At 44.4% G+C, this 16,158-nt stretch overlaps 1 protein-coding gene across 1 annotated transcript in view; it reads left to right on the top strand.

Annotated features, from left to right (window-relative positions):
* kremen1 (kringle containing transmembrane protein 1) overlaps positions 1 to 16,158 on the top strand; it is a 58,094-nt gene extending 41,936 nt beyond the window's left edge. The window contains exons 4-9 of the mRNA XM_022752807.1: positions 4,493 to 4,617; positions 6,153 to 6,306; positions 6,835 to 7,167; positions 12,106 to 12,345; positions 12,930 to 13,014; positions 15,082 to 16,158. Of these exons, the coding sequence (XP_022608528.1) occupies positions 4,493 to 4,617; positions 6,153 to 6,306; positions 6,835 to 7,167; positions 12,106 to 12,345; positions 12,930 to 13,014; positions 15,082 to 15,241 (1,097 nt within the window). The 3' untranslated portion in view covers positions 15,242 to 16,158. The remainder of the gene's footprint in view (positions 1 to 4,492; positions 4,618 to 6,152; positions 6,307 to 6,834; positions 7,168 to 12,105; positions 12,346 to 12,929; positions 13,015 to 15,081) is intronic.

The following is a 16,158-nucleotide window of genomic DNA, read 5'->3' as shown; positions in this document are numbered from 1 at the left end:
AGATTGTTACTAAAAATATGACATCACACACTCTTGTATCTACATTTTGTCAGTGTCATCGCAGCTTCTCTCGTAGTCTACAGGATCAGGACAGACTGGAGAGCGGCTGAGATCCTCTGGTGTTTTAACAGTGATTATAAAGCAGACAACTGTAAAGGTTCATTGTTCCTTAAGGCTTCATAATTCTCTCCCCGTGTCTCTCTGCCTTACCTCATCTTTTAAGTGAAAATATCTGGCACACTGTGGTGGGTGGATGCAGAGTCTGGCTGTTAGGAGTAAATCTATTTTGAAAGGAGAGACACCCAGAGTCCCATTAAAAACAGCAGCACTCCTTTAACTCTCTCTTGCTCTCTTTTTCCTAGATTTCTTTTGCTCCTTAGCCTCCATATGTAAGGAATTTATAACTGTAATTACGTGTCCTTAATAACATGTTTGCCCCCCCCCAGCTCATCAACCTGCTTGCATGCTCTCCCTGCCAACTGCACTTGCCAAAGCCTGCTGTACATGTTTGATGTTGTCTGTTAGATCCCTGTGTATTGTTCTCTCCTCCGTCTCGCTGATGTGTTTTGGGTCGGCGTTGTTGTTGTGTCTGCCGCGTCGACAGAGGTGTCTCCTGTTCCCCCCGCTAGACAGACATGTACTTTGTTGTTTGGCCTGCCGCCTCCTGTCTGCATCGCGCTGCGTTGCATTGTGGGAATGCTAACTAACTGCTCTCTTCCGAGCTAAGGCGGCGGGCTGCCAGGTTGTGATGAGTCTGGCTGCAGTCAAGCTTTCTTTAGCTGTATCTGTTTTGGGGTTTTTTTTCACTTTTTTTTTAACTTTGTGGGAGTCTCCCCTCCCGCTGCGATCTCCTGAGGTTTTCAGAGGTCTGGTCTGGGCTGAGTGGAGCATTTATGCACCTTGTGTTTCCTCCATTTCTCCCCTCTGGCTCATTAAAGTCTAAATTCCACCGACAGCTTTGAAGTGTGTTGAATGTGTTTGTGTGTGTGTTTTTTTTGTTTTTTTTTTTTTCTTTTATTGTACATGGTGATATTCGCACTTGTTGCGCCTGCAGAGCAGATGTTTTTGAGGAACAATGCTTTGCTCAGGAGTTTTCATGCGAGGACAATTTGAAGCTTTAATGCTGTGCGTGTACAAGGGGAAGATGCATTTCAGAGCCGCTCTCTCTCTCTCTCTCTCTGTGTCTCCACTTCCATACAAACCTCCCAACGATTTGGTGCGATACGATCCCACCACCTGCTGCTCTTCAAGCCAGCGCTTCACAGCCCCTGGGACGCGAGGAGGACAAAGACAGATAAATTGACTGTAGTGTGCAATCTTCCTGTCAAAGCAAAGTGAAAAAAGAGCACTGCTGCTTTTAATCTGGCTGTTGAGCCCCGCAGTAGTATTCTCTCCGTCGCTTTTCAAAAGCCCCATTGAAGTGGTGCCTGCCTGCCTTGCTCGGAGGGAGGTTGCCGGTTCCCAACCAGGTGTTTATCTCTCTTTTCTTCTCTTCTCTTCTCTTCTCTTCTCTTCTCTTCTCTTCTCTTCTCTTCTCTTCTCTTCTCCCGCACACTTCACTGGGATTAATCCAGCGTATATTTAAGCAGAGGATAAAACAGAAACTGCTGTTTTAGCACTGTCCTGTCTCACCCTGAAAATATGAAGTACCTTGAACATTATTATTACTGTCATGTTTGCCTGTAACCTGTCTCATAATCCAGCCCTCAAGTCTGCCGAGGTGCGTCGTGGAGTCTTGCTAAATGTTTCAAACAAACCAAATTAATCCACTTGTAAAGCTTAGGTATGATTGTGGTAAAAAAAAGGAATATTGCTCATGATTTATTACTGGTCTGAGGGAATCTGAGGACTTTGTCTTCAAGTGTTGAGTCATCTGTCAAACACAATTTCGCACGACGGCGAATCATGGCTGCAGCCAAAAGACTCGCCGGTCACTTTACGGTCAGCAAACGTGGGGGAAAGGCAGGGGGGAGCAGTCCCTCTCTCTACCAGCCTGTTTCCCCTCATTTCCCCTTCTCCCCGCCTTCTTCGGTTCCAGTCCGCGGTGGACATTCTCGACGACATCAGTTCTCGTGGAATCTGAAACACGTCGCACGTTTCCCCCCCGAAAGCCTTTGTGTCTCACGTTTGTATAAACAGAATCTGTAGCGTGTGTAAAGGGGCTTTCGTGCCAGCCAGGAAGTTAACATTGGCAACAGCTGGCATCCCAAAAACAATACACGTGTGTGGTCTCTATCGGGGTTACTCCAGTTCACAGAGGCAGTTCATTGTGATGCTCCTCCTCTTATCACGACAGGCCTGTGAAAGTGGATCGAGTGTTTTTTTGGGTTTTTTTTTTTTTTTTTTTGTTCCTTGCTGCCAACAACGGGATGCCAGTTGTTCGCCAGTGGAACTTGCTGTCATCAGACGGGCAGGCAGCTTTCAACATTTAAATGTTTGAGAAGAAATGTCGCACAACAAGTGAAAAGCTCCAGAGATATGCAGTTCTAGGACAGTGTTGGTACACAGAGTCAGGGGACAAGCCGCTCCACAGACTCTGAGCTTGTTGTCAGACTCTGCAGCATCCACAAAGCAAGACACTGTTGTTGCACTCAAATAGACAGGACGCGGTCCTGTGTGATAGATAACTCAAATAAATGTCTCTCTTTTATCAGTGTGTGTGTGCGGAAACTGCATTTCTGAGTTCTTTGCTAAATTGCATTTGCGTCCATATTTGTATTTAGCAAAATAATTCACACACAAACACGATTAACTCTTGTGTTAAGTCTTAACTCTCAAAGAAATAGTGTTAAGCTAAGCTCTCAGATGTGACCTCTTTCTGTAGTGATTTGATTTCCAGTTCCAAAAATTTCAGTAATTTTCAGTTCAGAAGACAGGAAGAAATTAGATTTCCAACGGGAAGCATCAATCACACTTTGCGCTCTGTATTTAAGATGGTTTGTACCTCATTTAATTTGCAGTTGAATTTGGAAACGGCAGATGCCCGACAAAGAACAAGAACTGTTTGTAATGTCACATGCTTTAGATTTTTGCATCCGCGTTGTGTCTCTAAGCAGCATTGACCGCTATTTTGGACACAGTCTTCGCTCTTGTCTTTTCCGTCTCTTCCTAATGAACTCTTTTTGTACCCTGTGGTTGGATAACACCAACTCCAATTAGACTGAAGAGCTTTGGGGGGGTGGTGGTGGTGGTGGTGGTGGGGGGTGGGGGGTCATACTTGCAGTGGAAATTACTTTCAGATTGTGCATTTACTTCTGTTTGTCAAATTTATTTCAGCCCAGAACATGGGAGTGAAACAAGTGTTGGAATTGCAATGAAAAACAAAATCACAAGTGGTGCTATAGGCTGCTTGAGGCTTTGTTGGCACTTCCTGAGTCATTACATTGAATTTTAAGGCTTTTGGAGTGTTTAATGTTTCAGTGTTTAATTCCCTGCGCTGGGTTTTGAAAGATTGCATAGTATCTGATGAATACACGGCGGACTGAGGGAGGCGAGCTGATTTGTCTGACTTGAGTGTGATCTTGGAAAGGTGTCAACATGCATCCTCCATCTATCTGTCTGGTCTGTGATCCATCTGTGATTGTTGGCCTATTTGTGTCATGCATCCCCAAGGCTCCTTTTTTATGTTCATGTGATGAAGCTGCAACAACGGTCCAAAACCAACAGCGGATAAAAAGTCAAATGAAAATCGGAGATAAGTCGTTGCTGCTCTACCACATGGCCAAAGTCTCAGGTAGCCGAAACATCGTAGCTTGAATTTTTACCTCTGCTCCAACGTCACGTTTGTGCTCTTATGGGTTAAAATTGAACCTGTGTTTAATGGAGACCTGAGGTGTTGGACTTGGCCTACATAACACTGTTTTACATTTCCTGGCACATCAGACAGAATTCCATCTGTCACCACACACACACACACAGACACACACACACACACAGTCACACACAGTCACACATGTAGAAGACACTATATCTCTAATCTGATGCAACTCGCTCTCACATCTGACAGGGTGCATTTTCTAGGTTCCAGCTCTCTCTCTCTCTGTCTCTCTCTCTCTCTCTCTCTCTCTCTCTCTCTCTCACACACACAATGACTCAAACATCCCTGTCCCCTTCACCCCTTCATCCCTCCGTTCTCCTCCTCCTCCTATCTTTTCTTCAGAGGCCAAATTGTTGGCTTGTCTGGTGGAAATTCATACCAAAAGATTCAAACACGAAACTGAATATTTGTGGAGTGTGTCACCCACAGATTGGTCTTTGGGGGGCAAGTCACGAACGTGATTGTAAAACTTGAACAACTTAGGGGAAGCCACGACACAAAGAAGCGCTGTACTCAAACTCCAACGCCAAGTGCGACTGCAATGACCCTGCAATGTAACATTTTAAATGAAAGAAATCCCCCATTAGAAATGCTAATTGCCAGTATGTGATACAGATTGCATCTGACTTGTGTAACTGATCTTTTTTTTTTCATCCTCTCCTTGTCTCTCTGCAGTGCCCGGAAACTTGGGCTGCTTCAAAGACAGCGGGGACCCGCCCACCCTGTCGGGAACCAGTGAGACCTCCAACAAACTCACCATCCAAAACTGTATCAGCTTCTGCAGGAAGCAGAGATACAAGGTGAGGTTTGAAATTGAAGTCGAAGTGTATGAAATAATAATAAAACCTTTCACCCAAGAGATGTTCAGCGTTATATTTACCTCAGATTTAAGATGGCAGTTTCTGTAGGAGAAAACATTCAAGTCTTTAAATGTAGTGTCTGTGTGTCCTCAGATGTTCAAGTTTCTCTTCTCATTCGATGAAAAATCGTCCAGTCAATTGCCCGTGTCATTTCAAACACGGACATGAGCTGGCTCTCGCAACAGTCGAGCTTTTATGTAAATGATCTCCGTTTACGGGCAGTTTCCTGACAATTATCACCACGATGCCAAGAGCGGTCTATACCCTCTTTATTCAGCCATCAAACTCCATGTTTCAAACCAACCAGCGGATGACAAATCATCACGGCAATCAAGGCTGACAGCTGGAAATGAACGGTTATTAGCCCGGTGGGCACCTCCTCTTCAGTTTCTCACTCATCTCTGTATCTGGCATGCCATTGTCGCAGCTATAAACCGTGCCAGGTGTTCATTTTCAGTCTCGGCAGATCCGGCTCAGCTCCGTCTGCATTGACAGGTACTGACAGCCCGCCCCTCCCCCACTCTCCTCTCAATTCAGCAGATGTTATAGGATGCGGTGGCGGATTGGCATCGTCTGCCTGTACCCTTGGATCGTCACTGGCCTTAATGCGCATGTGAAACGTCAGCGCTTGGAAGTATGGATCCCGTGTGACTTTTTGACAAAGAGCATGTCTAATGAGCGAGACAGCAAATCCATCCCTTGTTTGCTCCACCAGAAAGTATTCACATTGGTGTTCTCCAGCATTACTTCATCAGATAGAATAATGCAACAAGGACATAGCTTGATGCATCTCGGCGAGAGCGGAGGCGCCATAAATTCCTATTCCATGAGAAAAAGACTCGGAGTGGGAAATGATGCAGTACCTTCAGTAGTGTGAATTCATTTAGGGGCCTGAAAATTGGACAATGGCGTTCTTTTTGAACGAAGGACAATAGTTCTTTTGAGAACAAGCAGCCAGTTGGTGGTGGCGAGGTCGAAACGCGTGAAGGTTTTTCACGTTGCACATTCCTGCTTCGACGCTTTTGGGAACAGTTTACTAACAGTTCTGACTTGAAAGATGGATAGGTGCTATTTCTGTAAGGTTTACTCTCTGCACCCTGTGTGCAGCTGTGTGTTTGAAGGGAGGCCTCTAATCAGCTGAGAGGTTGTGGTTATCCAGACTCAGATTACAGCATCTTGTAATCATGAGAGAAAGAGCAATTAGGGCACTTTAGACTCAAGTCACTTTAATTTCAAAGAGAGAAGGAGCTATGTGTATTGAACTGTTTACTAGGCCTAAGTGTTAACACAGTTTCACATAAAGCTCATATCAGAAACACAACCTAATCAGGTATAATTATATGGACAAAGTAGCCATTTTGGATATTTTTAAAGAAGAGAGAAAAACTCAACTTTTCAAGTTTCCTCCACAAAACATGTTCCCTCAGCGTTTTGCTGATGCAATGATTTGCATAACTCCTATTGTGTTTTCGCAGCTTGCTGGTATGGAGTCAGGATATGCCTGTTTCTGTGGCAACGAGGTGGACCTGCGCGACCACGGCGAGTCCCCTAGCATGGAGTGTAACCACGTTTGCTTCGGCGACCACACCCAGCCCTGCGGCGGAGACGGCTGGGTCATCATCTTCGACAGTGAGTGTCACTCTCGGTCTGACTCTGGGCTGATTCTGGGCCGTGATTTGAACAAACAAATTTTAATCTTAAGGTTTCTAAAGTAATAAGACATAATGCACTTTTACAAATACACCTGTAACCACCTCTTATGAGCTGGAAACAGGTCTGTCCCTGCTTTCGCCGTGGTAACGCCTCCCATCAAATATAGTTTGTCTCCAGAAGACACAGGAGTACATTTCTTTCCTCTAACACATTTCTATGTTGAGATAACATTTGGTCAGCCACTGGTGTGATGCAAAAGATTGCTGCCAGCCCGCTGTGACCAAAGAGACAGTCTATAATGTGGATCGGTCACGCCGCGGCTCACACCAGTTTTATTCAATAAAGTCGGTATGAGAGACGGGATCAGATCGGTGCATCTCCATTCAGTGGCATGAAATCATGTAACGTGATACCAGTGATCTGTTAATAGACTGAGCATTATTCACAACCCCAACAAAACATCACTGACCATTTTCTCCTCTTTTTTTGTGCTCCCTCCTCCAGCCCGAGTAGGGGCCTGCGGTGGGAACTACACCTCGCCATCAGGAGTGATCTACTCCCCCGACTTCCCCGACAAGTACGGTGCCGGCCGCGTTTGTTACTGGACCGTCCAGGTCCCCGGATCCTCCTCCATCCTCTTCAACTTCACCTTCTTTGACATCTCCGATCAGACAGACATGGTGGAGCTGCTGGACGGCTACACCAACCAGGTGGTGGCGCGCTTCGACTGGCGCAGCCCGCCGCGGGAGCTGGTGAACGTCACGGGCGACTTTGTCATTCTCTACTTCTACTCAGACCGCACCAACCAGGCCCAGGGATTCGCTCTGCTTTACCAAGGTAGGAAAACACCTGCTTTTTCTGGCATTTCTTGTGCATTGGAAGAAGAATGGTTTGGTGAAAGCCCACGACAGTGTATCACTCAGTATCCCTTCTCAGTTGAAGCAACCCATCCGAAGCACAGAACCCCCTCAAGCCCGCCGCGCCTGCCACATTAGCACGATGGGGTGTGAGCTGGGTTGCTGCCTCCGTACTGAAGGTTTTCAGAGCGGTGCGAGGCAGTTGTCACGTCATTGGCAGACCCTTTTCTCTTTTCATTTGCTAGTCAATGTCTCACAGCCCTGCCTGATACTGCATATTTAAATAATGTTTTGTTTTTCTACGAACTCACTCTCTTATCAAGCTGCGGCAGACTGCTTTGCTTCTCAGGAGTGTGTTCCTTGGTGAATTTCAGAGCAGGAGTTTTTATACCACCTACATACAAAACAGTGTGATAATATACTTTGCATCGAGCCTTCTGATATCCTGATTTCACTACAGAGCAGAAAGTTGAAGAGCTAGCAGCGAATAATTTTACCTCTCCAGACTAATGAGGAAAATGTGTAAAGACTGGCATGGGGAAAAATTAAAAGCAGTCCTCTGTTGTTTTCTCTCACAGTGATGCCTCTGTGTGAATATTCTGAATGCACTGAAAATGATTTAATTCTCTTAATTTTCTGGAGACATTAGCCTGATATAAGTCTGTGTAGGTGACATTCAAGCTCACGGAGAGAGGCAATCTGTCGCCACTCCTCCCTCCCTCCCTCTCTGCCTCCATTTGTAATCCTGTGTCATTCTTCTTGCCCGCTGGTGTTACAGTAAAAACAATATCAGAAGGTCCGAAATCCTCTGACCTCTGGACAGGCGCAATCCTTTCTGCTCACGTCTCAGTTCTTGTGAGGCGTCATGTAGCCAAGAAATGGAATGAGTGAGAAAAGGTCACCTCCGGAAGAAACAGGTTTCTATACAGAGAGATATAGAGAGAAAAAATGTGACGACATTCAGGCTGAGCGTTGTAAACTGCTAAATACATCTAATATGTCCTTGGTGGCAGGATGAGCAGTGGAAAGAGAGTGTTTCAGCTGACGTTCAGCTGGGTTTGAAGTATGTTGTTTGCAAAAGAAATGGGGAACATGTGGGAAGTTCTGGGAACATCACAGTCAGGTTGAGCTATTATGTGAAAAGAAACATCAAAACCACCATTCATGGAAGAGTGGAACAGGCCTGGAGCAAATAGTATTTTGGAAGTAGCTCTGGCTGTTTGATTTAAACACAGGATGGATGGAATTTTACCTTTTAGTTTGGAGTCTAGCATGTGAGTTAATCATAAAGGATCTTACCACTAGGAGTCCTCCTTGATGGCGCTGAAAGCTCCTTGCTAAGTTTCATCTTAAGAACTGTTCACAAAGCTGCTGAGAGCAACTTGTACTAATGAACTGAGAAAACTCCTAATAGATACTGTATATAGATAGGCAAAGTAAAATATTGACCTCAAATAGATTGTATTGGGCATCAAACAGCATGTTGACACTGGTAGTCTTTGGACAAATGTTCACGCTCTGGTGGGGTAATTCTACATCAGACTGTACATAAGGATGGACGTAGCCTCCGTGACGTCACCCATAGGTTTCTGAAAAGAGGTCGGGAAGCTCAGAGCGGGCTGCCCCGCCGTCGCTATCCTCCGCCTATCTCCCGGCTAATACAAAAGAAGCGGGGCCTGTGTGGGGCCAAGGCTGCCGTGCATGTTTTGTGGCAAGCATACGCTCGCCCATTTATCACTCGAAGCAGCCACGCGCTCAGTTATGCAGAACATCATCATCAGTTGTCATGAAGGAGGAAATAAGCTATAGAGACCAAAACTGTGTTTTGTACCAGGCTGTTTATTTCTGCTGTAAAGTTGGGCATCTTCACATGGGAGTCTGTGTGGTTTGACTCACTGTTGGAGGCAGCCTCAAGTGGCCATTAGAGGAACTGCAGTTTTGGGCCCCTCTGTGTCAGCTTCGTTTGTCAGCTGCTTGTTCCACATACACTGCCAGTTTTTCTGGGGAAATCCAACGATGGCCATAAAATCTGCTCTTATTTATTTATTTATTGCAGTAGGTCATTATTTAATGTACAGTCATTGAACTGTCAGACAAATTAGTCTGAAAAGACATATTCTTGGTTTGATGAATAATTCTGACGACTGAGATATTCCAAGTGTTTGTGTCTTTCCGTGTCCAAGTGAGCAGGTCCTGGTGAATTAGAAGTCCTTTCGACTAGTTCTAACTTCCCTCACATTTAGGGGATGGTTTTAACGCTAAACGGCTTCTGGCAAACTATTGTCTAGACAAAAATCATAGGCATCTTAAAGTTGATCAACTGAACGAGACACGTGACTTGTTTGAGGGGAAAAAAGAAAAACATGATGTGGCACTGATAGATAGATGCTTGCTGTGATGATTGTCTTCACTAAACCTTAGTGCAAATGAAGATGTAAGAAAAACACTGGCAGAGTGAAGTCAGACGCACAAATATCAGCGTGAGACATTCCACACTTTGTCTCTCAGAAGCAGCATTTCAGAAGTTGGAGAAGAAAATTCTCAAAATCACAGTGATTTTAAATAAATCACATCTATGTTTAGGAGAAGTAAATGAAAGGCAGAGGAGAACTTATTTAGGATATTGCTTTCCTCTGGGAACACATAAATGAGTTGAAATAGTCCATGCTCTCTGGCACTGTTGTTTTATGAAACAAACTCTGCCCATCTGGTGCTGTAAGCAGGTTAAAACAAACAGAATTTATTGCAAACACTTCTTGAATCATGTCTGGAGCGGACAGAAAAGCTCTCAGCACCACAAGTTTACAACATGCTTGAGTGTTTTTGCAGAGCCAATCTGTTTCTCCGCAAATGCAGTTAGTATTAAATAGTCACTCGTGACTCCGCTGTATATACTTTCAACAGCATGATCAACATGATATATCCTATGATTGTGCGCTTGCTCCAACAGCCCTGTTTACCCTCAGGAATGATTAAAGGGGCTTTAAGTGATCTATGTCCTCGATTTGTAGAAATTACAACAACATGGCAGAGCTTTTCCTCCTCTGTGTCTCTGGCACAGGATGCACCACTCAGCCCTCCGCTCCCTGAGAGCTATGAAAGCCTATGATACATAGAAATAATCACATTTTGAGGAGGTGATGTGTCACATTGCAGAGAACTGAAATAGTATTCTGATCAGGGCTTGGCAATATGGCTGGAGTAAAGTAATATCAACAACATTAATAATGAAATTGAAGCTCTAACTTTACTTCCAAGACTGAGAAAGGACTTGTACATTGCAAAGCCTGTGAGCAGAGACAGGTGGGTGACCAAAGCCAACCAAAGCCACTTCAGCTGCTTTAATTCTGTTAGAGGGAGCGAAAGCAATCACACACTTGTTCCATCAGACTGCAGCATTTCGGGAAGTGTGTACTCAACACACAACTACACGGTTTTGGTATTTGTGACGGCCCCTGTGGGTCAGGCTTAAAATGCTTCAGTGGAACTGTTCCACAACACGCTTGAAGATATGTACCCAGCTGTATGATGAATGGACAAATCATTGATGAGTTTTGGCCGTTTCCCTGCTTGAGAAGTTTCAAGGTCGATAACTTCAAAACTAAATAAGATATCAGTAAACATTACACAACCTTTGATACGCTTGGTCCAAGGATGATCCACAGAAAATTTGGTAGCAATGTTTTTTTTCAAAAAAAGTCAAAATGGTTGAAAATCCATCATGGCTTTTATGGCCAATCGGGCTCGTGGTGTCAGGGGGCGTGGCCTTTCCAAAATGGCATTTTGGGCCTTAATTTCAGCGTCACCATTTGATGGATTGGGCTCATATTTCTTGGGAAGCACTTTAACATCATTTCCAGTTATGGGGCGAAGTAATTCCAGCTCACAGCAGAAAAATAAGACTAAACCGACACAAAAAAATAGGGTTCTGCCTCTTCAGGGATTGAACTGTAATGATATGTTTACTTGAATATTGAAAATCACGGGCGGTTTGCCTTTCCTATCTTCCCTAAACTTACCACCACCCTTTTCCTGCTGTTATAACCGGTACTGCTCTGCATAATCATATGCAAATGATGTAAAGCTATGCAAAGATGGAGGTAGATGTGATGGTGCTGGGCAACAGTGTTGTTTATTTTGTAGTAACTGACATGTTAGGGGCGTAAGGAACAATGGTACAGCATTCTTCACAGGTGTTGGGTCATGAAGTACCTGACCTGATGAGGGTCATGGGGTCAGCAAAGTCATAACTCACCCTAAGGGTAAATGTATGTACCAAATTTCATGGAAATCCATCCATTAGTTGTTGAGATATATGAATTTCAAAGTCATGGATCGACTAACAGACTGACTTTGCCATGACTAGCATGATTAAGAAAGCAAGTGATTTTGTTCATTTTTAGTTAAATATTACTTTGGATCATAAATTTAAACAGCAGCGTTTTTACTTATCTATACAGTCAATATATTATCAGTATTATGGAGTTATTGCCCCACTCAACATTAATCCTACAACTCTGTAACTGTCGTAATATCCTGCTATTTACCACTGAAGTTGAAATATCACCTGGTTGCTCAAGCACAGTATCATCATCTGTCACTGAGCAGTGGAAAATGCCATTGCACTGTATGTATGTGTGTCCACATGTGTTTGGGAGGGGTTGGGGTTTTTTGGAAATGCCACTGGCCCGAGATAATTTTGCTTCAAAACAGAGCCAGAAATCTCAGCACCTGACAAATAATGTTTGGGTCACTGGCACTGATCAGCAACAAAGGTCTATTTGTGCTATAGGGCAGAAAACGTAATGGTTTTAAAGTTCAGCAGAATTCTGGTTTAATCTAACGTCTGCACCTTAAGCAACAACATTCATCTGTCTATGAACCTGTGTTAATGAGCTCTTATTCTTTTTTTCCCCAGCACTGAGGAGCCAAGACACCCGAACAATGGAGGCTGAAGGAGACGACGAGGATGAAGGAGAGGACGTCTCCAGCACGGCGGGGCCCCAAGTGGGTGCCGGCGTCACCGAGCGATCCAACAGCACCTCCAACGGACGTTCCTCCCAGATCCTTTACGTGATCACGTCCAGCCCCGGTAAACCGGAGCACAACATGCCAGGTCAGTGGGCTGGACGCGGCGAGACCACCGGCCACAGCGCTAGTATGTTAACACCCACGATACACTGCACCTACTGCACCTCTCTCTCCCTCTGCTGGGATGTTTCCTGACTAGAGCTCCCATAGAACATGACCTGGTTTCTCTGAAAGTATTAAAATCATCTTAGTCTGTTGAGATGCTTCTGGAAGCTCTGGCTCACGGCAGCTTCCTGTGATCTTACATAGAAGTAATGCTGTGTGACGCTCTTGTTTTTTCCTGTCAGTGACTCATAAGTGAAGTTACTTTGGGTCTCCCTGCTGATCACAATCAGGCCTCTTGTCAAAGCTACGCAGGGTGGACTGGCGTGTTCTGTTCTTTTTTACTCTCTTCAAACATTATTCTCTCCAAACTCTGAGCGCTCTGTCTCAGAGGGCTAAATGAAGTATTTCTCAACCAGAGGAGAACAGATGTGCATTGATAATGCATCACCGTTTCTTGACAATTTACTGGCTGAGCACTGCTATCAGGTGTGCCAGCAGTGCTCGAATAATTCTTCGCTCGCTAATCCTTTCAGTCTGCTTCAGTTTGTTTTCATTACCGTGTTACAATATCTGATGTCTTGTTACTGTGCTGCTCCCTCTCTGCAGTGTGGACCATCTACGCTCTGGCTGCTCTGCTCATACTGACTGTCATAGCCATGGTAGCGAAGCTGCTGCTGCACATCACAGTCAAGTAAGTATGCGAGCGTTTGCAATCAAGCAAGGATCAAATGTCAAAGCATTCATCTGTAGTATCATGTTGCATTCATGTCATTCATTGTCGTATTCTGATGCCAGAATGTTTTGTCCCAGCGCAAATTAGTGCAGTCTATGTGTTGCTTTGACGTCATTAAATAAGATTATCCTGCCAACTAGTGGTCACAACATGTTGTGTCCACTCCCTAGCTTTGTTTTTCCCCCTTGCACAATCTAATAAGGAGTTACTCTTTAATAATCGGCATGTTTTCCTGTCAGACAGTTTCTTTTTTTGATATAACTTTTTCTAATTGAGTTGCCAAAGACAGATATTTTCCAATTCTACACAGACGGGGAATTCAGAGATCCCCGCAAGGCAGTATAATTGAGTTGGGTGCCAGTTAGGCAGCGTGAAAGAATCCGAGTAAAAGAAAGTCAAGTCGAGTCAAATTTATTTCTAGGGCACATTTATCCACAGCTTGAGCTGACCAAAGTGCTCTACAAAGGACATTAAAATAAATAAAAGTAAAACCTAATGTATAGAATATGTAAAAACACAAGGAAAACAAATTGAATGTATAAGAAACAACAAGGAGCAAATAAACAATTATGAACATGACAACAGACTAAAAGGTGAGTGAGCTGTGTTTTAGTTTCCATAAGAAGATATATCTGTGGTTTTACGTACCAAAAACCTGGGTCAGAGCATGACTTGGTTCAGTCATTCTCTGAGTTCATTTTGACAGATCAAATAAAATGTGGGTGCAGGTGGGCGGGGCTTGGGGCTACTTTGTTGTGACATCACAAAGTTACAGAAGTTCTGACGGCTCGTATTAAGTCACAGTTTCTGAATACAGACTGTGCATTTGATACTTTCACAGTATTAATATAGAACCTAGACCTGCTTTGTAATCAAAAACATGGAAATCTCTCTTTGTACAATATGGGACCTTTAAAAATAGAGACGGAGGGAGCACATTTTATATCTAATGGCAACTGGTTCCATAATTTTGGAGCAGCAACAGCAAAAGCTCTGTCACTGTTTTAGTTTAGTCGTGACCGTGGGACACACAAGAGAGATGAGCTTTCAGATCTAAGAGATCTAGGAGCTGAGTGCCAGCGAATAAGGACTGTGATATGGGGAGGGGCGTGGCCATTAAGAGCCTTAAAAGAAATCAGCAAGGTCTTAAATTGAATTCTGAAGTGAAGTGAAGTCTTTTAGTGCCTGTCGACATCCTTGCAGCGGCATTCTGGAGCAACTGCAAACGAGATGATGAAGACTGGGGAATGCCTAAACACAAGGAATTACAATAGTCCAGTCGAGCTATGATAAAGTCGTGGATTACTTTCTCCATGTCCTTTCTCCTGGAAGGACAGAATCGGTTTAAGTTTGGTTCTTAATTGATAGTAACACTTGATGTGTTTATCAAGGCAGAGCTCAGAATAAAGGATGACACACAGGTTTTGTGCATGGGACTTGTCTATGCACCAACTCAAAACATCTACCTATTTGTTTGACCATTTTAGACATTGCAAACATTTTTAATGCAAGTGAAAATGAAAAAAAAAAAAGTTTATAAATCGTTCGTTTTTTTCTTGTCTTTCCGTTTTTCTCCTCCCTCTCTTCTGCAATCGGACAAACTTCCATTTGCAGAGAATATTTAAACAAGGAGGTTTTAAGTGTTTGGTTCACTGCTAGCCTGAACACATTGTAGGTCATTTAACCTTTTTTGCCAAATGTCACAATATCAGTTTGAAACTAAAGATTTAGATCCTGATCATTAATAATTGTAGGCTCAGTGTGATAAATGTCAAATCAAGTGGAAGATAATGAGCCCTATAAAAGCTTCCTATACTACTCACTGCATAATAATTGCCATTAGTTTGTGTTTCTAAGAAGGCAGGCATGGCATGAATGCAACATTTATAGGATAATGTTGCCATTATTCACTTTCCTTATTCCTTTGTTTCCCCCTTTCTTAATGTTCCACCATTGTCTCCTTTACTCCTCTCTCTCTGCCTCCTCTTTGTCTCCTCTCCTCTTCCTCTTGATTTCCCCTCACAGGTCCCCCAGCATCCCAACAGTCAGCGGTTCAGACAGCTGCAGCCAGAGCACGGCGTCCTCTGAGCCCTGGATCATCCTGTACCGGCCCTCCACCATCTCCCTCTTCAAGAAGAAGCTAAAGAACCACCACGGCGACCTCAGCCCCCTGGTGGGCAACTAGCGCCACTGCCGCGCTCTAACGTTAACCAAACGCTACCACCACCCACAGCTATTCTGTACGAGGGCCATCAGACGCCAGGCCCTCAGACAATGAAACTCTATGAGGCGCTGCGCTAACAAGCCAACAACTGAGTGGCTAATGACAACTTACTGAGTGACTGCTACTAAAATGGCCCATGGGCCGGAGTGGCCGGGCCCTCCCATCCTGCTCAGCACCAAAGAGGAGGGGGGACAGGCAGGGCTGTCAGTGAGCACAGTGTGGGAGAGGAGAGCAGAGGAATGGACGGAGGAAGATCTGCAGCTCTGACAAAGACACAAGGACGCTTTTATCACGCAAGTTTCTCCTGTTCAGCAAGGCTCCATTTCAGTCACCCGCGGATGTCCCCAAAAATCAACATACCTCTGAAAACCCTTCCAGACTGCAGGCTCACCAGTGAAAACAAAGCACAGCCTGGTGCAGAAGTTCACTGGTCTGTGTTCAGTTTAGGAAACAGGGAGGTTTACCTCTTCCTGGTGCTTCAGTCACGTTGGCAATCAAATCTTCATCAGTATCAAGGAGAGGATGAAGAAATGGAGTATGCATACTCACATGCTGTAACACTTCACAGCTTAACAGTTTTATATAACTCTGCCTCATACGGACGAGGAACACTTGCAGCCAAAAACCAGAATCCTCCCATACAAAGAGTTGTGTATTTATTTGTCTTTTTGGTTCCGTATGCAAAGTGCTAATGTTTCTTTCTGATGTGCTCTACGTGAAAACTAGCTTTCTGAGGGGAGGGGAAACGGGACGCGGAAACGTCATGTGGAAGGTAGATATCACAGCACTTTGGGGGGATGAATCACTCGCCGTAAAACAGAAAGATCAGAGGGAAAGAGAGCACGCTCGCCCACTCGCTCACTCAGTGCTCATGTGGA

This window comes from Seriola dumerili, unplaced genomic scaffold (genome assembly GCF_002260705.1).
Source record: "Seriola dumerili isolate Sdu_G_001 unplaced genomic scaffold, Sdu_1.0 BDQW01000177.1, whole genome shotgun sequence".
Lineage (NCBI taxonomy): Eukaryota > Metazoa > Chordata > Actinopteri > Carangiformes > Carangidae > Seriola > Seriola dumerili.
This window is presented reverse-complemented; position numbering and strand designations above follow the sequence as displayed.